General features: G+C 35.6%; 1 protein-coding gene across 1 annotated transcript in view; it reads left to right on the top strand.

Annotated features, from left to right (window-relative positions):
* Positions 1 to 4,597: 4,597 nt before the first annotated feature.
* The window catches only part of znrf2b (zinc and ring finger 2b), a 41,166-nt gene continuing 22,081 nt past the window's right edge, over positions 4,598 to 23,682 (top strand). Inside the window, exon 1 of the mRNA XM_042741806.1 lies at positions 4,598 to 5,337. Coding sequence (XP_042597740.1) covers positions 4,938 to 5,337 — 400 coding nt within the window. The 5' untranslated portion in view covers positions 4,598 to 4,937. The remainder of the gene's footprint in view (positions 5,338 to 23,682) is intronic.

The following is a 23,682-nucleotide window of genomic DNA, read 5'->3' as shown; positions in this document are numbered from 1 at the left end:
ATATTTCAGATCTTGTCCGGGCGTAACTTGTCTTCAAAACTAATATGAAGGGACAGATGGATGGTGCTTATGTACATTTATTTTTAATGTATGTATTTCAAAAAATCGTAATAATAATTCAAAAAAAAAAATAACAATTGTTGGACGTTTTATGATTAGAAAACATGAAACATCTTAAAATATAAAAATAATTCAAAAAATAAAATATATTTAAATATTAATTTTAATGTAAATGTATTTGCCACAATTATATGACAGATCAATAACAGCAGAAAAAAACATACAACTATCACGATATTTCCACTTTATGTTAGGACTTTTGATCCACAGTGTCAGGTCATCTAAAGTCTTACTTTATAGCTAAGTAACTAACAGTAACTTGATTAATTTGTGTTACCTGCTAGCTAAATTTCACATACATAAACAAAAATCTGAATCTCTAAATCTCTCTTTTCTTTATTCAGGGTTGAACTGTAGAAAATAGTTTTTTTTTTCTCTCTCTCTATTCATCCTGTGTGTCCTCTTTTTTTGTAAACCTAGCAACACATCCCTTCCAAAAATTGACAATGGTTTAAAAAAAACATGGTAACCACAAATGAACCATGGTTTTGTTACAATAACCATAGTTTAACCAAGGTAAAACTGTACAGATTCACAAGACCCGATCTAAATAATGATTCACAACACAGGCTCCTAAGTTCTGATCTGAATCAAAAGATTCATGAACCTGCTCCGAAATTCAATCATTTGATTGCGCTTACAGCTCTATGAAGTCCCAATCTAAGCATTCAGGCATCCATCATTTCAGATTCAACTTCAGAAGCGAATCACCTAATCTTCTCAATTCACGAAGATTCACAAACAAGCTCCGAAATCCTGGTCTGAATCAATGGAATTCAAACTGGTGCTTTGAAAGACTCAATATGAAATCAAAAGGATTCACGAAACGAGATGTGATTGGAGCGGTTGGTTACATACACATATATTTAATTGTTTGATTAAAACTATAGGGATAATTTAGTAGTCACTTGGACATTGACATTGAAAATTAAAAGCCCCAAGCCCCAAAAAAAAAAAAATAAATAAATTCATTAAAATAAAAATGTAAAAACTATTTTTATTTTAAAATAATATACATTTATTAAATATAATTATTTTAGAAAAAAAGTAAAATGTAAAAAAAAAAAAAAAACTGATAGATAGATTTAAATGTATGTATTTATGCATATGCAAATTTATTTCAATATATGTATTTACCAAAAAAAACTACTTATAATTAAACTAAATTTAAATAAATCATTTATTGGGACATGTATTGATTAAAAATGTAAAAATAAAAATATATATTAATTATTTAATTGAATTATTTAAAACAAAATAATATATGTTCAAAAATATATTTTTAAGAATTTAATTAGAATATTTTATGTGTATATTTATTTTTTGAAAATTTTTATAAATAAAATGAATCTTGTTTTTTTTTTAGGATAGAGAGTGTCTAATAGTAACTGCACACTGAGGTCAGTATTACAGTAGGACTGATTCAGAGCAGCATCTGTCAGGCTCCTCCGGCTGCTGTTTCTCATGGTGAGCTGATTGATTCTCTGTCATGAGCTAAAGCGTGAGTATCTTCATCAGCTCCTCCAGCTGAGGCCCGACGGAGCCGTGTTTTCCCCTCATCTCTTCTGTCGATGTGTCCGTCTGCGGCTCTGTGTTTGAGGTTGAGTTTGATCATGTCCTGCAGCGGATGCTGGAGCGCAGCTGAAGACCTGCGGTGATCCGAGCCCTCAGGGAACCGTCTAAAACATCAGGGTCTCACACAAACACTCAGACAATGGATGAAACATTGTACAATTATATTATGAGATATAAATAAGAGTCTGAAAGGAAACACTGTAGTTCCCTGTTCACTTTTCCTTCATGACTTTCAGCTGCTGTTTCTAACTCACAGGGAATTAACATTTTAAACCCACTTAAATGTCAAAGCTTCACCTTATTTTTGTTTTCAATGAAACAAAGGAAACCTATTTCACAAAATGCTAAATTTTTGTTTCCATTAGTATTTTGTGTTGTGAGTGTTTCATAACAGCATATGCAGGAACAAATAAGGTTATTTACACTTACACTGCATGAAAAAGCAGCACAGATGTTGTGTTTACAGATTAATAAATTAATACAGGTTAATAAGGCGAGTAAATGATGACAATTTGTGAAGCATAAGTAGACATGAAGTCTGTCTTTCAGTTCTAATAATGGCCAGCAGGTGGAAATATTGTCTCATGTTTAATCTGATTCCAAGTTGGATTCTTTCTTTATTTTAAATAAACAGTTATAAATTAAAAATATAAAGTTTGAAATATAAAGTGAGTTATGCATTGGTTTAGCCCTATTTCCATGGGTTTAAAAAGTTCAAATGAAACACTAAAGGTTTTCTACTGTTTTAAATGTAGTTAAACTGGAACTTCTGTACTGAAACACTTCTGTATTGTCAACTCAAGTCCAACAATCAATGGCTTTAATTAAAAGCACAAACACTCAAACTACACCAATTGATTAAACTCAAACAATAACCACTATACCTAACAACCAAACTAATCTAGACCCGTTATATCTCACACCCAAACGAATTATACAGGCAAAAATAGTGCAAGCGTTAATGTTCAACAGTGTTTGAGTGAAGTATACAATTAGTAATAAAGTACAAATTAGTCAAGCACTGAATATTCAATTCCTGAATAGTGTATGAAAATAGTTTTGATAGGTAATGAAACGACATTTCTCCATGCATATAACAGCAGAAGCTTTGTTTAATGCATCAACCTTAGTATTTTTTTTATTTATTTTTTTCCTGAGAGTTAATATTAGGACACAATAACACAGCATAATGTTGATTATTGTGATAAATCATTTATAATCTGATCTGAAGCTTCTGAGAATCAACTAACAGGATTAATTAGCATATGAAATTAAACATTTGTGTTATTTCTTCCTCTTTTTCTCTTTTACAGCATTTGCAATCCTTTGACATTTCAGGAATTTCCACTACATTTTCCCGCAGGAATGCAGAGCAGAAAGAGAGAATGGAAAAGTTGAAAGTTCACAGTGTTTTTGTGTCATGTGCTCAGCTAGTGTTGTGTCTCTTTTTGCACTAAACAATACTAAAACAATGCACCAGTAAATATGAACAGAGCAAAGCTGTTCATGACTGGGTCAAATGAGGGTTAAATAAAATGTCTTTTGCATTTACATCTGTCTACAAATCCTGGCTAAAAATACTCTCATACTCAATTCTAAAACAGAATTTGAAAATTAGCCATTGTTTTTTTCAAATTCATTCATCAAATTACAACCTATTAACTTATCACTTACAACCAACCACTTTATCATCACACACAACAGTCATCAACTCAGAAATCTGTGCCTTATATTTCTTACTCCAAGTCTGTTTACTTAATCCACAAGTAATCCACAGCACTCCAGTCCATCAGTTAACATCTGGTACACTCAAAAAACTTAAATTGTGCTTAAAACTATCCTCACCCTCAGGCACTCCAAGATGAGTCATCATCAGATTTGGATTCATTGCATCAGTGTTCTCAGAGAATTGCTCTGCCGTGAAGGGTACTGAAATCAAACAGCTGATTAAAACATCACAATAAGCATTAATCCACAGACTCCGTCCATCCCGTGAACAGCTGTAGACTTGAAACAAATAGCATTAGAGTTTTGAACTAACAAATACATCGTCATAATCCATAATAACACTTCCTCCAGTGAAAAAGTGCATCTCCTGTTGTTCTCCTCACACATCAAAATCCAGCCACAGTTTTTTTTTTTTTTTTTTTTTTACAAATTACATGTTAACAAATATATGTTATGTTATTAACATTATTGCCACCTTTTTTCGGTCGCTTCTTTTTTATTGTGTGCATTGGTAATAGAGTTTGTAATACGATCATATCAATAAAGTGCTATTAAATGGAAATAACTACACGTTATCAAACAAATTCAACTGTCTCCCCAGTATACTCAAATTTAAGTTTAAATGTGTCCCTGCAGCACAAAAGCAGTCTTAAGTCGGTGGGGTATATTCGTAGCAATAGACAACAATACATTGTATGGATCAAAATTATCCATTTCTCTTTTATGCCAAAAATCATTAGAATATTAAGTAAAGATCATGTTCCATGAAGATATTTAGTACATTTCCTACCGTAAATATATCAAAACTTAATTTTTGATTAGTAATATGGGCATTTGCTAAGAAACTTCATCTGAACAACTTTAAAATGCGATTTTCTCAATATTTAGATTTTTTTGCACCCTCAGATTCCAGATTTTCAAATAGTTGTATCTCAGACAAATATTGAACTTTCATAACAAACCATACACCAATGGAAAGATTATGTATTCACATTCAGCTTTGAGGTCAAAACATGGACCCTTATGACTGGTCCAGGGTCACAAATGTGTCATAAACCACAACAACACCATCAGCAGACGAGCGTGAGAGGACAGCAAGCAGCAGCATATTGAAGGAGCGCCAACTAGCGTTTATTTCCCGCGGTTATGACGTCACCGAAAGGCCCGCCCCAGACTCGCTTTCGCACTCCGCAGTTAAAATCAGTTCGTGTAGTAACCGCCCGTCGCGCGAGCAACAGCCGTCAGCGCGCGGTTTAGAAGGAAACCGTCGCGTCGGAGCGTCACGTTTCCACGCGCGCCACGCGAGAGGACATGGCCCATTCGACGTCAGTTAGAGAACAACAGCGAATGAGGGAAAAACAAGCGCGGACAACCGCAACTTCACGCTGACGGCGATTTAAAGCCCTTCGCTAAAAGTTTCGCTGACGCGCCGGTGACGTCACACGTCAGCTATAACCGTCGGTGTGCGTGTTTGTTTATTTGTTTGTTTTTCTTAATCACTAAAACCGTACGGGATGGGGGCCAAACAGAGCAGTCCCGCTGAAAACGGCCGCACACGGGCGTACTCCGGCTCGGATCTCCCGTCGAGTAACGGCGGCGGCGGCAGAACGGCGGCTGTGGCGATGAGGTTTCCCGCTCACGGCGCCTCAGGTGCTACATCTTCATCGTCGTCGTCAGCGGCGGTGGCCTCGCACTATACCGGCTCCAGGGCGCGCTCCGTCGGGGGAGGCACCGGTGGACCGGGCGCCAGACCCCAGTCGAGCATTAATATACCGACCTTGGGAGCCTACAGTTCTCAGGACTCCGGTAACAGCACACCGGAGGAGAACGGCGGGGAGAGAGAGCGGTCAACCGGCGCCCCGAGACTCTTGATCGGATCTTTACCTGCTCACCTGTCGCCTCATCTCTTCGGAGGTAAGTTAAGAGTTTGTCTAGCGTAGCAAAACCGTGGCTAATTTGTGGTTACCTTGTTTTAACTATTCATATTTGTAGTAAAACCATGGTTAATTTTCGCAAGTCTACCTAGCAACAACCACTTTGTGTTAAACTAGATAGTGTTATGAGTAACTGACACATACACAGAGAACAGTGCAGTCTGTCCTTAGTAGTTGATATGCGTCAACTACCCATAAAAATATACAAAAATTATTTTAAAGTTCACATTTTTATGTTAATATCTATGTCAGAGGTTACTAAGGTTTTTGAACCTTCAACCTAAACAGTTTCCTAGTTACAGGTTCTAGCAACAACTAGTTATAGCGTCTTTAACCAGCTGGTTAAACCAGATCTATACCCACCTGTTATGAGTAACTGACCCAAACACTGAAAACAGTGCAGTCTGTCATTAGTAGTTGATATGCGTCAACTATCTATATAAATATACAAAAAGTCTTTTAAAGTTCACATTTTTATGTTAATATCAATGCAAATGTTTATGTAAACGTGTATATGCAAGTTTGAGAGGTTATTTTAGTAACCAATTTCAGTGTCTTTAACCAGCTGGTTAAACCAGATCTATACCCACCTGTTATGAGTAACTGACCCGTAGGCAGTGTACTGACTGTTGTTGGTAGTTAATATTTGCCAACTACCCTTAATAAATATACAAGAAAGTCAGTCATATTGTGTCCTTGAAGTTTCACATCAATGTTTTTATGTTAATATCCACGCAAACGTGTATGTATAAGTTTAACAGGTTAAAAAGGTTAAGTGCCAAGCTCAAGTTTTTATTTGTGAACTACTTATTCTATAAGAGTTTTAACTTTTCTACCTTCTAGTTTAGTGGAAAACTTGAGTTATATATTTATATTTATATTTATATTTAGTTAACGGTTCTAGTTAGTCCACCTGAGCATTGCAACAACCAATTTCTGGTTAAACCAGATCTATATAATAGAAAAAAGATCTGCACACTGTTATTCTCCCTATATTCAAGAAAGTTAAAAATAGCAACGTTTAGGTCAAAGAACGTTGTCAGGCAAACAACAACCTATTTCTGGTTAAACCAGATCTATACCCACCTGTTATGATAAACTGATTCATAAACAGTGTACTGATTGTTATTGGTTGTTGATATGATTATATTTAACCTGTTTTAACTCTTGTACATCTGTATGGGTAGCTGACACACATAACGGCCATGAAGTTTCATACCAATATTTTATATTAATATCAAGTCAAATGCACAAGTGAATGTGTGTATAAGTTTGAGAGGTTAAGCGTCAAACTACCCAGCTTGCGTCATACTGGTGATAGTTAATGAATCAACCTTTGTGGAGTTTGAACCTTCAACTTTTTAGTTACCAGCCCAGATCTTCAACCACTACTAGATCACACCACCACCTGTTACGGTGTAATCAGCTGAACTAGTGGTTTATTTTTATCATCCAATGGAGAAAGATGTTTTGGTTTATTGCTGTTGACGCGATCTGGTGACCTTGAACCTTTTAGTTACCAGCCCAGTGTTCAGTTGCATGATAAATAGTCTTACAAGTTAGATGTGGGTTTTTTTTTAGCTGGTCATAACATCGTCAAGTTACATTAACAGGTAGATTGGCCTTATTTGAATCTGAAAAGTAAAACTGATTACAAAGTGCATAAAGCACAGTGGCTGTGTTTATGCAACTGATCACAGATCTTTAACTAGTAGGTTAAACCACCGTTTACTAGGTTAATCCAACCAAACCAGAGGTTTGTTTCCTGCAGTGGAGAAAGAATGTGTTTTGGTTTATTATGGGTTGAAGTGATCTCTTTGTGGAAGGATGTGATTAACATTTTTTTTTTTTTATTCTGGATGATCTTTTCTAAACTGGTGCAGTTTTGTGCAGCATTGCAGGCCGTTATTTTACAGATGCATGCTGGTGCATCTGTGTTGAGAGACTGAGATGTGTTCAGAGGAGCCAACGGGTTGCGGTTAGGGAGTTCTCTGATCAGGTGTAGAGATGCAAGTGAGAGATGATTATTTCCGAGCAGTTCAGTCGTCATGCGGGTCTTTTGTTGTTGTTTTTCTGAGAACTTGCTCAGTAATCTGATGTTTCATAAACACTGGTGTTATGTGGTTTAACTGGCTGAATCTTAGGAAATCTGTCAATAACAGGTTCTGGTCACATTTCACCTCAAAATCAGAAAATAAGAAATTTAGGACCATTACATTTTCTTTTGCATTGTGCACATTTGTTGAAGCTATTTAAGTTGGAAATTATTTGTTGTACTGCTTTAAGGAAATAGTTAGCACAGAAATGAAATATGGCTGATAATGTGTTCAAGTCATCCAAGGTGTAGATGAGTTTGTTTCTTCATCAGGTTTGTAGAAATGTAGCATTGCATCAGTGTCTCAGCGATGGATGCTCTGCAGTGAATGGGTGCCGTCAGAATGAGAGTCCAAACAGCTGATAAAAACATCACAATAATCGACAAGTAATCCACAGCACTCCAGTCCATCAGTTAACATCTGGAGAAGACAAAAGATGAAACAAATCCAGCATTAAGACGTTTTTGAAAAAGTGAAAAAGTGTTCTGGTGTGAATCAGGAGAGAAATCTGCACAGATCAAGCAGTTGTTTAAACAGCTCTAAACAAATATGTGGCTGGATTTTGATGTGAGAGACAACAGCAGATGCACTTTTTCAGTGGAGGAAGTGTTATTATGGATTAAATACTTAGATTTGGTTTAAAAACATCTTAATGCTGGATTTGTTTCATCTTTTGTCTTCTCCAGATGTTAACTGATGGACTGGAGTGCTGTGGATTACTTGTGGATTATTGTGATGTTTTTATCAGCTGTTAGGACTCTCATTCTGACGGCACCCATTCACTGCAGAGCATCCATTGCTGAGCAAGTGATGGAATGAAACATTTCTCCAAATCATGAAGAAACAAAAAATGTTTTTTGCAAACTTTCATTTATGGGTAAACTGTTCCTTTAAATAATTGCAAATTTATTTAAAACATTGTATTAGTGAAATCTCTTATAATATTTCATTTTTATATCTCTTAAAAATGTATATTTTACAGTGTAGAAAATAACCATTCTTAATCATGGCATTACCCAGGTACCAGTTTCATTACATTTTTATTTATTCAGTTGGCAAATGCTTTCCATTTATGCATTACATGTGTTGCATTTATGTATTCCTACAATTCATGCATGCATACAATTTTCAGTTCATGCATTCCCTGTGAATCAAACCCATGACCTTTGTGTTACATATTCTACTGTTTGAGCTACAGGAGGGCTTTATTGCAAGTAAATAATGGTTGTAAAATGGGCTTTAATTTGATCTTTTCTCTTGATATTGTGAAATATGGCTGCAAGGCAAGTTTATTTATATAGCACATTTCATACACAATGGTAATTCAAAGTGCTTTACATAAAAGACAAGAAAATAATAATAAAAAATTAATGTTTTAACATTGTTCTACATGTTTTAACGTGATAACTGCTGATGTTTAGTGTCATTTTGGCTGTTCATTGTTTCTTACAAACAATATTTAAATCCAGTGGAAAGGCAGGTGAGGCCGTGCGTTTCTGAGATGGAATTTCCCCAGCCGTTGTGGCCTGGATTGAACTTAAATTCTGTAACAGGCTCTCGCTGGTGATTGAAGTTAATCTTTAAACATTGTTGAAATGGCTAAGTATGACTTTTAACCAACTGTGGACGAGATCAAGAAGGGAGTTTTTAAAGGGAAATGAGACTTTAGTTCACTTTCAATCATCGAAACGCACAGGGGAATCCTCCCTTTAACAGACTCTCTCTGTCTTTCCAGTTTGCATCAGACCTGGAGGCAAAATCATGCAAAATTTAGCATGGTCATAATATGCATTTATCAGTAGTGTTTGCTAAAGCAGTCATCACTACAATGGGTGCCGTCAGATTGAGAGTCCAAACAGCTGATAAAAACATCACAATAATCCACAAGTAATCCACAGCACTCCAGTCCATCAGTTAACACATATATAATATTTTTTTTTTTCACAAATTCTGTGTTGTGTATTTTCTGGTAATCAAATGAACACACAGAACATGAGTATTCATATTCAAATATTATGTTTGCAGTTTAATATTCACAGACTTTAGCCTTTATTTGATTTAAGTGTACTGACCTGTTTTTTATTTATTCATCAGAAATTTGACAGATTCTGTGAAATTCCACATTATACCATTATACTTAAACATTATTTTTATGACTGGATTCCTTGCTTCCGTCTGCTTTTTCTGCATCTCGCAAATCATCATAGTGCCCTACAATGAGAGTAAAAGATGGGGACATTATTTATTTACTTTATATCATTGAGTCTCTCCAACTAGGTGACGACGTAGCGTTAAATCACCATTCAACAGACTCAAGCCACTGCCATCTATTAGACTGCAGAAAGATACTAGCTTTTCAATCTGCTACGTTACTGACTGTACTGACTTAGCAAATGTGATGTGACCGATGTGATAAGCATGAGTTCTTGGACACAGCGCGGCTGGTATAAACACAAGTATTGACTGAATGGCTGTGGAAATGCTCCGCAGACTTTTAATTACTGTGACTTTACAACAATATAAAATGAGTATATAAAATAAATTTATAAACTACATATTTTGTAACTGTGTCTATACACACACTTTAATTAAATTAAATATATATAATATAACAAATTAATAATCTCTCTTTCTCCCTCTCATGTTTTTAAACATTCCCAGACTAATAAAATGCATTGCACCAAACACTTTCAAGTCAATCATGCAAGGATGAATTAAGCACAATAAGTGCAGAAACTTTTATTAAGACTATTAAATAAGGTTAGTTTTGGCTTCATGTTGTCTTAATGATGTCTTCATGTTCTACAAAGCTGTTGACAGAAACCTAGAACATTCCCTAACCACAAACCACCAATGAAACCAGATCCAGCAGCTCGATTCGGCGTCGCTGTGCTTTCAGAAACGCGTCCTTTGCCAGTCATGAGCTCGGGCCGCCCCGGACATGTGATCCATGTTCATACTGTCCACACTTAGTTAAACATGCACATAAACACAGAGCCTGGCGGAGCAGTGTGTACATTAAACACACAGCGAATGAAAGCACTAAATGGAAGCCAGGAAGTGTTTGTTGTGGCTGTCCTTTGCTCTCTGCGTTTCTCTGACTTGACTTTGACTCAACAGGCTTTGTGCGGCTCCTTTTACCGGAACGGCTTCGCCCACAAGCTGGTGAATGATCGCCGCTGTTGTGTTTTTGAGGGTGGAAGCACATGTTGGCATATTTACAGCAGCTGAGATGTGTTAGGGCTTCCACGGCTACTCATTTTACTAGCTGACTAATCGTCGATCAATATTTACTTAATGTAAATGACTCTGTGCAGTGTCAGCGGTCTCATCCAGATCTGATTTGGACAGTGTGAGACTGAGGAGATTGAAAGAGTGGATATCTCCATTGGATGATTTTATATACGAATTCAGATCATCGAAGATGCTTTCAAGATGCACCAGTGCTTTCGCTTATGACATGCTGTTTGAACACAGCTTTGTCTAAGCTAATGTTGTTATTATTGCATGAGTAGATAATGAGTATTTTAGTACTGTGATTGTCTGATAGCTATCTGACTGATAAAAATAACCATACTTTTGACACTGAGGCAGTGCATGCAAACTGTTTTTATCTTGTTATTAGACTAGAAAAATGCAAAGACCAAGATTTTAATGTTGTAATCTGGTGTTTTTATTATGCTTAAAGACAAACCATGTCCAAATTCATTAGTGAACATCATCGCGAAGCATTTTCATATTTATTTTTCAATTAAAGTTTCGAAAGCGTAGGTTGAAATGAGGTACGGGTGGAGAGTTACAGTTTGAGGCATGAAAAAATATTTTCATGTAAAAAAAAAAAGTTTATCAAAGATGAGTTTTAAGGGATTGAATTACTAAAAACAGAAGTAAAAAACATTTCTGTGAATCATTTCAGACTGTTCCAGCGGACTGATTTAAAACTCTTTTTCAGAGATTAATATATTGAATAACACCAGATAACTAGTGCAAAGTGCAAAATAAATACTCTCAGAGGGAATCGGCTGACATCAGGGAAACGGCTTGAACTTGGGCTGGGTTTGGGAAGGGGTCAGTAGTCGGGCCGGCCGCTCTGTCCCAGTGTGCTGCCGCAGCAGTTCAGACTCCGCTCTTAATGGCTCAAGCGCCTCCCTTTCCTCTGCATTACTCTCAGACTGGCTCCGTTCCACCCGCTGCTCCAAGAGCTTTCCATCTCCAGCCATCTCTGCACCTCTCACATGATATCTCTCACATGCACACACACGCTCCATGCCTAAGGCCTTCTGCAACGGTTAAAGGGATAGTTTACATTTCTGTCATGATTTACTCAGCCTTATGCCATTTTGAAAAATATCCTTTTTCTACCAAAGAATAAAAACTGGCTTTTAACTCAAAATTCTGCATGATCTCTCGCATTTCCGTTTTTTTTTTTTTTCTTTTTCTGCCACACAATGAAAAATAAGAAAGGTAATAGAGTTCATATCTCATAATTATTACTTTTCTTCTCGGTATTGCAACTCTGTATCTTGCAATTGAGTTAACATTTTGCATTTCTGCCTTTTTTTTTTTTTTTTTTTTTTTTTTCAGAATTGCAAGTGTCTATCTCTCAATTCTTCTTTCTCAGAATAGAGAAAAAATTTGCAATGATGTTATTTAAAGGTTTTTTTTTTTCTTTTTTTTTATTCTGTACCAAAGGCATACTTCCATAAAAGTCAGTGGGGTCCAATGTTGCTTGGACCCCAACATTTTTCAAAATATTACATAAAGTAAGTTGTAAGTGTTTATTAAGAAAGTAGAAGATGAAGAAAGTCGTATGGGTTTATTTATGACAGATAATTGTGATAGAATTTATATTTTTGGGTATACTATCACTTTTTGTTTTGCAATATTTTCCTTTTTTTCTAGCAATTATGAGGAAAAAAACTCAGAATTGCACGATATTCATAATTCTTTTTTTTCTTTTTTTTTTTTGCAATCTTTTTCTTATAAAATTCATTACAACCCTAAAAAATAAAAGTTTGGTCTAACTTAAAGAAATTGACAGAAAACAACCCGCCAAAATTAAAGTTTGGTCTAACTTAAAGCAATTGACAGCAATATTACTATTCCATGATAGAATTGCACGATATAAACTCAGAATTCTGACTTTTTCTCATAATTACAAGTTTATATCTCACAATTCTTTTTGTTTTCGTCCACAGAATAAAAAACAAAGAAAATATTGCAAGTTCATATTCACAATTCTGACTTTTCTTTATATCTCACAATTTTGACTTTTTTCCCCCCTCAGAATTGCAAGTTTATACACTGAATTTTTTTTTCATTCATCCAATTAAAAACATTTAGGGTAATGATTCACATCTATATTTTTTTACTTGAGCCAATGAAAAATAAATAACTTACCCTAAGGGTTTATGACTTTTTTTTGGCTGCACTGTCACTTTAACACATTGATTTTTAACACCTACGTTAAGCGTTTAACATTTACGTTAAGCAGCACTGCAAATAGATTTTCAACCTATTTTTCTGCATGCTGAATATGCAAAATGCCTAATGTGCAAACTATATATAATGCTGTATAAGCAGTGTAGCACAATCTCTGTTTATAAACTAATTTCTACCGTCACACTTTGTAAACCATTATCCTAACCCGTCCTTCTCAGCCGCTGGTGATGTTTTCTGAGTCAGCAGGTCATGGTTCATTTCTCACGCTGTAAATTCGGTTTGACCGGGTCGTGGGGAAGATCTCACACGGATGAGATGGTTTATGAAGTCCACATGCATGCACAAACACCGCTGGCCGATCCAGGAATCAATAGTCAATGTCCCACCGTGCTGCTGTGTCCTGAGCATTTGACATGGACATCAATCCTGTCAGACTGTTTACACTGCGTCTCTAACAGACGGCTGAAATCAGACAGACAGAGAATCATTCAAAGCCAAAGTTGCCATAAACATTAATTTACATTGTAAGGTTATTTTCATGAGTTTCTCACCATATTATAACACCGCTCTAGTCTATATACAAAGTTAGATATATATTGTTATCCAGATTTATTTGCAAAGAGATGCAGTATATGCTAAAGCCAATCTCAACCTGATTTAATTTTCATTGCAAAATGTAAACCATATTATTACCCAGCTCTTTATATCAAGTTTTTTCCCTTCTTTATTTGCATACTTCTGCAACATTTATTTCCAGTACACTTATGTAAAGTGATATATACTAGACTATATTATCATCCAGCTGTAATCTGATAATGCAACTGTAAGGCATGAAGATATTAAGATATTGTAAACATTAACATTATGGTTTTCTGTAAAGCTGCTGTGAAAACTGCTCTGTAAATTAAATTTGACTTTTTAATAAATTTGTTTTACTTTTGACAGTGCATTTTTTTTTTTATTATTATTCTCAGTATTGATACAGAACAGATTTTAGTTGCATCCATTTTATTATTATTTTTTTTAAATAATAAATTAAAGGCAGTAGAAAAATATATTTTGCAAATATTGGATTGGATTGGATTGGACTAGGATTAAAGGATTGATTTTTCCAAAAATAAAAACTGCCATTATTTATTCACCCTCATGTCATTTTTCAAATCTTCTTTATTAAATTACATGTTAAGTGTTCCTGCAGAAAATCGGAGTTGAATGTGGAGTTGAACCACCTTGGATGGTTTAATATTGAGAGACTTATATGACAGAAGGGACAAACGAACAGCCGGTTCCCTCTGGACATAAACAGGAAGAGGACGCATCATAATCAGATGCAGAACAGACCGTATGGATCTGTTTATTCTCAAGAGGAGACTGTCATGGGAATGTAGCTGCATGTTTTTCTGCTATGGGTATATGAAGCCTCGCTATGTTTCCATGACCTCTGGACACTAGCATTTTTATTAACAGTGAAAATCAATAACGGTTCTTTTTATAGACGGGCAAATAAAGTAGCTGGAGTATCTGTGCATGAGATTGGTTGATTGTAATTAGTTTCACCTTTTCTACAGCGGATTGGTTACAGATTAAGCACTGGCATAGTGTTGGTGCAAAGGTGGTAATAGTGAGTTAAAAGATCCAAATCATGCATTTGAACTGAATTAGATTTCCTAAAACAAGGATGTTTTTTTGTGTATACTGTATACTTATGATTTTAAGGTGTGGCAAAGAAAAGATTCCCATCTTCCTCTGATCTGCTGCAACTCCCATACCTGGAAAACCACATTAAATGTCTGTGTGTGTGTGTGTGTGGGTCTGTGTGTGGGTGTGTGTGGGTGTGTGTATTTGCAAATGCCACTCAGTCCTTTTATGAATTTAAAGGAATGGTTCACCCAAAAATGAAAATTTGCTGTAAATGTGCTTATTCTCAGATCGTCCAAGATGTAGATGAGTATTTTTCTTCTTCAGATTTGGAGAAATGTAGCATTGCATCAGTGTCTCATCAATGGATGCTCTGCAGTGAATGGGTGCCGTCAGAATGAGAGTCCAAACAGCTGATAAAAACATCACAATAATCCACAAGTAATCCACAGCACTCCAGTCCATCAGTGAACATCTGGAGAAGACAAAAACTGAAACAAATCCAGCATTAAGACGTTTTTAACTCAAATACATAGAGTCCATAATCCATAATAACACTTCCTCCAGTGAAAAAGTGCATCTCCTGTTGTCTCTCACATCAGAATCCAGACACATATTAGTTTAGAGCTGTTTAAACGCTGCTTGATCTGTGCAGATTTCTCTCCTGATTCACACCAGAACACTTTTTCACTGGAGGAAGTGTTATTATGGATTATGGATTTATATTATGGATTTGAGACGTTAACTGATGGATTGGAGTGCTGTGGATTATTGTGATGTTTTTATCGGTTGACATGTATGATGCAGAAACAAATTTTTAGTGAACTATTCCTGTAATCACACTACTCATAGGGAACTAAACCGCATAGCAAAAGTTGATTTTCAGAAATGAAAATGCTGGCAAAGACTTGCAGCTTTAAATAGACTTCTCTGTTACAGGAAGAGCTACTCGTGATCTGTGACATTCATTTTTATATGACCATATCTCGTTTTGTAACTCACCACATTGTGTTCCTGCACAATGTCTATTGTTGTTTTAAAGATTGTTTGATTTGTTCCTCCACAGGTCTTTACAGTGTTGAAATCCTCATAGTCATATGGTTAGATGAACGCTATTGAGCATGACTGTCAGTCATGAATGCATGAGCGGTTGGATCATCTCCGCATCATAAAGGCAGGAATGTAATCCTATTACGCTCTTTAAGTCGTGTGATTATCTCTGCAAGCAGTATTCCATTACAATGTCTTATACACACATACAAGCTTTAAATTATTTACTTTTGCACTTATGCATTAGGCAGACGCTTTTATCCAGAGCGACTTGCATTGCATTCAAAGTTTGCATTTTATCACTACATGCATTTTTTTGGGAATCAATGGTGGGAATCAGTTTGCATGCACCATTTGATCTATACAGAAGTGCAGGATATTATTGCTCGTAGTATTTTTTTTGTGTGCCGTAATATGCAAAATTAACTATGCACGCTCTGAAAACAAATGAGATGTTAAAAAAATTCAGTTTAACTTATTTCAGCAAATTTAGTAGGTCGTCCACGTATTCTGTGCATGCAATAAATTTGCATGCTCTGTGCATTATGCATATCGTCTCTCTTGAGAGCAATTCTTGATGAGGTTTTGATTCATGCTTTCTACTTTTATATTGATTTTAGCCAAATTGCACCCCATGGGTTGCATTTGTACCTTTTAGGTGAAGTAAGAGTGATGGTGATAGTAAGAGTTTTGGCTGCATGAGTGAAGGAAACATAATGTTCTGAATGCAAATCGTGTCTTCAGGTGTGCAGCGTGCAGACAGGCTCATGTCGTCTAGTTAATTGAGCACTTAGAGGAGGTAAGAGTGCCGTCTCCCCTGCTGACTGCATATGGCACATTAGATGGCATTGTCAGTAGATTCGCTGTTTCCCACTGGTTTGGTTTTATGGTAGGTTTGCTGCACTCGAGCGCCTCCTGATTGCTGAATAATCACCATCGAATCTGCATTTGCACTCACAAGATCCTTAAACTCAGATGAAGTGCGAGTGTTTTTTAAAAATCAGGTTCATCGCTGATAAAAAACTGCAGTTGATGGGTTTATGTGCTGCTGGTCAGATGTCTTAAACAGCTATAAACAGGAATTGTGGATTACTAACCTGCTGTCCATCAGGTCATTTGAATAGCTGTTATTATCTCCTCCTCAGTGTTTCCATTTCTATATTCAGAGAATACAAAGTATGTATTTGTTAGGGCTGATTTTTTATTTGCATTTTTTATTTTTTTGGACTGATATTGTGATTTTGATTTGCGATTTTAAATTTTGCAAGGTCAAGCTTCAGCTTAATATTTTCAATAGTGTGCAGCACAGTATGGGTATCGTTACCCTGCTGAAAAAACAAACAATAGAAACCATCATAGAAATGACAAAATTCCTTTTTGTAGTGTGTTTAGGGCATTATTCCAATAGGAATTACTGTTGTTCTATTGTTTCCCATCTGCCAGATTACATCCCACCAATAAAATCCATCAAATACCACCATTAAAGATTACATCAAAACCAATATAATTCCCATTGTCTTCTGAATTGGGAGTAGCGGACATGCATTATAAACAAGGCTGCAGTCATGCATAAGCTCTGGAATAGAGTAATATCACGTCCACATCGCAGGCTTTGCGATTAGCAAATAGCATTGACTGAAATTGCGATTCAATTAAGATTAATCGCATAGCCCTAGTATTTATTCTTACCAGGTTAGTGGCAGTATAGCACAAAAAATTATCAGAAGCAGCATTTCTATTGCAAAAAAAAAATCTGTTCTTTTGAAATTTATTTTCATCAAAGATTCATGAAAAATAAAATGTAGCAGTTTCCACAAAAATATTGTGCAGCACGACTGTTTTCAACATTGATAATAATCAGAAATGTTTCTTGAGCAGCAAATCATCATATTAGAATGATTTCTGAAGATCATGTGACACTGAAGACTGGAGTAATGATGCTGAAAATACAGCTGCACATCACAGAAATAAATTACACTTTAACAGATATTAACATAGAAAACAGCTGTTTTAAATTGCAATAAAAGTTCACAATTTTTACAGTGTTTTTGATCAAATAAATGCAGACTTCAAAAACATTTAAAAAAAAATCTCACCAACTCAAAAGTTCACTAGATCTTTGTTCTGTGTGTGTGTGTGTGTGTGTGTGTGTGTGTGTGTCAGACTAACTAACACCTCCTTGTCTTTATCTGACCCTATGAGCTGACGTTGTGTCACCTTGTCAAATTGTCGCATGCTTACGATCATTTATAGTAGGACAGGGCTGACCTTTTTTCATACTAAACACCGTTTTCTTCTCCGTCCATCTGCTGGGCAGCGCTGACAGTTTTATAAATTATAAATGTCTCCTCGGGACCCTCGCTCAAATCCCCTCTCCGTCAGCAGGACTAACCTTCAGACGTGCCGTCGATGCATCCTCGTCTTTCAGTGTCTGAATTCACACTTTACCTCATGTTGTTTTATTTTTATCTGCACATGAAAGTGTATAATGTCTCTAAACTCAGAATTAACCATTCGATCACACAATGTTGCAGAAGAGCTCCATGAGGCTGTTTCCAGAGGGATTATAGAGCACAATCCAGATTAATCCCTTGCAGTAAACACTTTCCTCACTATGAGTTGTCTTTTGTTATTATTATTTTTTTTAATGTTTTTTGTGTCAAAATGTAACATGCGTACTCTCATCAGCAGCTGTCAATTCACTTTACTGGGGCCATATAAAAATCAATTTTATTTTTTAAGTGCCTAAAACTTTTAACAGCACCGTAGCTTTGCAGGTAGGTTTCTTGAAGCGTCTTGGAGACATTGCCACAGTTCTTCTAGATTGAGTCCGTCTCGGTTTGTTCTGTTTCTTCGTGTAATCTCAGACTGATGATGATCAGATCAGATCAGATCTGTGTGGAGCACTGGCTGCTGTTAGGCTAAAATCTCTCTGGATTATTACAATTAATGGCAAAATGAATGTTAGGAAATGTAAACTAATATTTCCTACTGACACACTACAGCAAGAGATAGAAATAAGTGACTTAAAACCATCTTTAGCTGCTGAAGATACTAGTGTTCTAATCATTTGGCCACCTCTGTATATTAAATGTAAAATATATGTGTAAATTATTTACTTTATTAAAATGTATTTATTTGTCATTTAAGATAAATTGCAAAGATAGAAAGCAGTATCTTTGCATCCTCATCACCTGGTTTGTGTTTTTGAGCATGTCCTCAGATCGGCTCTCTTTACACTTCCTCATAAACGATCAGCAAAATGCAGGCCTAACCCTGTGGTATTGTTGTCTTTGTCTAGCCAGCGTTCTGCTGCCTATGCGCTCGTCATTGTCTCAGCGATTTAATTTTAGCCCGGTTACGTCAGTAAGGCACACACAGAGTGAGAGACCGTCTGCTGCCACAGACATGGATCTCATTCACAGAAGATGTGCGATTAAAGCTTTAATCAAGACACCTGATGCTGCCGAGATATTCAGCTTCAGTCTCAGATCACGAATCAACCTCAAATTGTATTCACTGACTGTGCATGAGAATCCAGCTTTGAGCTGAAATGTCTCATGTCTGTTTTTATTTTTAAAAGTAAAACCAAAACCCTAAATCTTAACTTTAACTCAAAGACACATATTCTTTAATCAAAAACTAAAAACCCTTAAAAACACAAAACATCAATAGAAAATTGTTGTCTGACTCAGCCAATGGGGTGAGTTTGGGGGCGGAACTATCTGTTTGACTAACCAATCACAGATATAGAGAATGTTTTGGAGAAAGTCTGTAATTTTTTTTGGCAGTTGCATGTGTTGATGAGCAGAAAATATACACTTCAGCTTTTAAAAATTTGCGTAAACGCCTCTGCTCCTCTGAAAGTTCCCAGTTCCTTAATTCATGCCTAAAGAAGAACAAAACAGAAGTAAATTTCCTCTTTCTCTGCATTATTTATCAGACTTTCAGTAGATTTATTTTGGCGGTCCTTCCCACCTGTGACTGTTTCAATTACATCTGATTTTCAGGTACGCTGCAAGTGAACACGAACGAGGGTTCAGTCTTAGAAATGTAATGGGATGGAAGAGTAGTAGTTATAAACCCTTGTGTTGCTTCCAAACTTTATGACGAAAGTGCATTTTTACTGTAAAGCTCTAAGAAGCACCATAAAAATAGTCATAAAAATAGTTCCTGTGATGCATTCCAAATCTTCTGAAGTCATATGAACTACTTTTATGACATTTTTATGGTTATGGGTTTATACGAGGAATAGTTAACTAGTTATTGACTGATACAGCTGTTATTGGCTGCATGATTAAGCAAAATGAAACCGAAATTGTGATATGGATTAGTGTGATGATTGGGGATGCATCGGCATTTTCTGCGGATCGGGTATCAGTCAGACGAAACCGATCCAAATCTGATATTGTGCTTATACTATTGTGTTATTGTAAACCACAATAACAATACCACACCACAAAGTCAGTCCAAGTGTTTTGAAGACGTTCCACAGTTTAATGTGAGGTACAGATGAATATTAGCTGTCTGTCATTCTTCATTCAGGATTCATAATGTTCTTTCACTGAATGTTTCGATTTTATAAATATCATAAATTGTGCGCTGAATTATCCACTAATCTAGTTTATTATTAGTAGTATTTTTAGTATACAGTAGTATTTTTGTCATAGATTTGATTTCATATTTTTTTAATTTGTTATTTCTCATTAAAATGCATTTTAAATTGTGTTTAACACACAAAAGAGTGACGATCAGGTCAACACACAGAAGTATAGAAGTTCTACATTGATTTAAAAGAAAACTACGCAGGGATCGGATCGAATCAGAATCAGCCGATACTCAGAATTTTTTGGATTGGATTTGAAAGAATGGCATCGTTGCACACCTAGTGATGATTTATAAATCATAAAATAAGAATTATTATAATTTTGCCTAAATTATACATTTTTCTAGTGTACAGCGAAATCGTATAGTAGTTATGTTTATTTTTTTTTTATTTTTTAGTAGTAGAAATAATTAATAATTATATTGTAATAGTTACAATTAAAATAACAAATTATTTATTTATTTATTTATTCATCACAAAATTCCAGAGCCGATCGATGAAACGGAGATGAGAAATAAAGATGGACTACTGCGACCTCCAGCACTTTTAAAGTTAAACGCTCCTGCTGACTGGACTTTTATAAGCTGTGTTGTATTTTTGGAAAATGCCTTCCATATTAAATGTCTAAAGCGTATAAAGTGAATAAACTAGTCTTCATCAGCTCACCTTTACACAGAAACAATAAGAAACCATAAAAATGTTCATTTGGCCCCTTCATTCAAGTGTTGGGTTCAGATATGTGTAGATCAGCGGCTCTTCGGTTCGAGTCGAACTGTTTCTTCAGTTCAGTGGGTGCTGGAGGAACTGGAGCGCTGAATCAGTTCGTTCATCACAGGATCAGATATACGGGGGTATTTCGGCTCATTTTCAGTCAGAGTCGGACTGTCAGGTGTCTGAAAGTGAGTTTAGATTGAGTAGATCTGTGCTGCTCGAGCCGTGAACTGTTTCAGACGATTCAGTCCGATTTGGTTCATCTAGTTCACCGAAAAGAACCGGTTCAAAAGAACGATTCATTCATGAACTGGACATCACTCCGGACCGTTTACCTTAGGCTCTGGATTACAGGTACAGTTTCTTGCACCGAACGATCGTTTCACTTCGTAAGACCTCAGTGTGTCATCAGGAGTCACGGGGATTTTGTGTTGCCTGAAAAAACTCTCAAACTTCCATTTTGTGAGTGTGAATTTGAATCAATTAACCAAATTTTCGAAGCTTCGGAGGGAGGGGCTGAACATATTCTTATCTCTAATAAAGGCAACACACAAGGTTTTTAATTCTTCGTATTTGAAAGGCAAAACATATTCCAGTTGAATTACATAATTTTATTTTATTTAAAGGCACATATTATCTCCCTGTTTCAATGTGCAATCTACGCATTGACAGTGTACTGTAAAGTTTACAACTCAAAATACTTTACAGATCTTTTACGAGCCATTTTAAAAATGCCTTTTTGATATAGACAAAATGCGCTGTCTCTTTGAATGCAGTCTGGGCTGCTGTACGGGATTCCAGAATAGAGCTGCGTCATTCAGCTCAGATCTTCTGTCATTTTTCTGTATTCTCTATCCAGTTTATCATGCTGAATCATGACGTTCGAATCAATTTTTGAGCTTCGAAGCTTCGGTAGTACTCAACACTATATCAAGCTTCGGAAGGGGCTGAACATCTTTGCTCTAATAAAGGCAGTCTCGATTCCGTCTGTTTGCATTGACAGTGCACTAGTGATACAAAACACACAGGTCTGTGTGGTGCTGATAATATAGCTCTTTGGAATAGTCCCTAACTGTACAGGTTTTTTTTTTTAATTTTTTTATGTCTGCCATCCAGCCCTTCGAAATTTTGTGTTTCTCTTCCAAATGAACTGAATCATGACGTTCACTCAAGGGATATTCATAATTTGGTTTTCTGAGTGCACATGTACAGAAGGCGGCTGACACAGCATGTGAGTACTAAACTAAGTTCTCATTCACACACAAGTTTACGTTACAAAAACAGTCAGCATATTTTGCTCAGACTTTCACCATGGCATCAGAGCTGTACACCGTTGTCGCTTGCGAAATCAAAATGACAGCGCTGTGGGTGGAAACTTGCAGATTAAGGGCCGGTAATATTATAATGAGATACCTTTACCACGTCACTAGGGGAGAAAAATCAGACGCTTGCTGAAAAAGGTTAGCCAAAAAAAGTTACTGGAAAATAAATATATTACATTAATTTTAAATATATTCATCACTAATTGAATGCAAATTAATTTTAAATATATTCATCACTAATTGAATGCAATATTTTGTATAATATATTATGTATTATATATTCTTTAAATACAAAAAAACAAAAATATATTATGTATTATATATTCTTTAAATACATCAAAACATTACTTAAATAATAAATTATAAATATTTTAACAATTATATATTTTAATTTTTATATTTATATTTTTTATATTTATAATTATATAATAATTCATATGAAAATTTTACATGTTTATTCCAACAAATACAAACATATATACTACCCTATTCAACCAAATACAAACATATATATAATCCCCTAGTGACTTAAATGTATATATATGTTATTGTATATACATCCCCTATGACGTGGTACAAGGGATCTCATTATAATACTTTTACCGTAATGTGATAATCGTTACCCTCACTTATAATATATATATATATATATATATATATATAATGCATGTATATGTAATATAGTATGTATGTATGTATGTATATATATGTGTGTATATATAGTATATATATATATATGAATTTATTTATTTATTTTGTATTTTGTTTTTTTTTTTCTGTTTTCATTTGAAAGTTTGGGTATGCTGATGAACAAATGCTGAAAGTATTTTTTTTTAAATGTATGCCTATATATATATATAAAATTTATTACCCATTAGTTTAATTCAAACTCAGAGTTCAATTCAGCGTATGCTGATGAACAAATGCTGATCCGAGTGTTTTTTTTTTTTTGTTTTTTTGTTTTTTTTTTTTGTTTTTTTGGTAAATGCTGTCTGAATTTAATTTATTTGCCCAATAATTCAGTCAGCAAAGAGACCTAGCATGCCAAAGCAATACGAGACAATATGCACAGAAATTGTTGCTGAAAGTTGTTCTTGCATGAATACGTGCAAACAAAATAAACAGGCCTGTGGCCTGAAGCGTTAAGTCCTCTCTATTGGAGTTGTTTTGTGTTTATTGTTGTCATGAGATGCAGGCAGTGGGTTTGATGTGTGATTTAGCAGCAGGGGTAAATGCTCTGTTCCTCCAGAGTCTCTCAGGTCTCCTCCAGCGGTAATCGTTTACAGTAAATAATGCTCAGCGTTTAGTGACCGTGGTACAGTCTCTGGAGTCATTAAACACCGGTCCGGCTGTAATGAGAGGAGGGCAGGTGTCCAGTTTCTGCTGCGCTTTTGTCCGTGTCTAAAGTGGGTTTTGTGTACCTGGCACAGGTGAACATCATCGACTCACTCTGCTTTAGC

This window comes from Cyprinus carpio, chromosome B16, assembly GCF_018340385.1.
Source record: "Cyprinus carpio isolate SPL01 chromosome B16, ASM1834038v1, whole genome shotgun sequence".
Classification (NCBI taxonomy): domain Eukaryota; kingdom Metazoa; phylum Chordata; class Actinopteri; order Cypriniformes; family Cyprinidae; genus Cyprinus; species Cyprinus carpio.
This window is presented reverse-complemented; position numbering and strand designations above follow the sequence as displayed.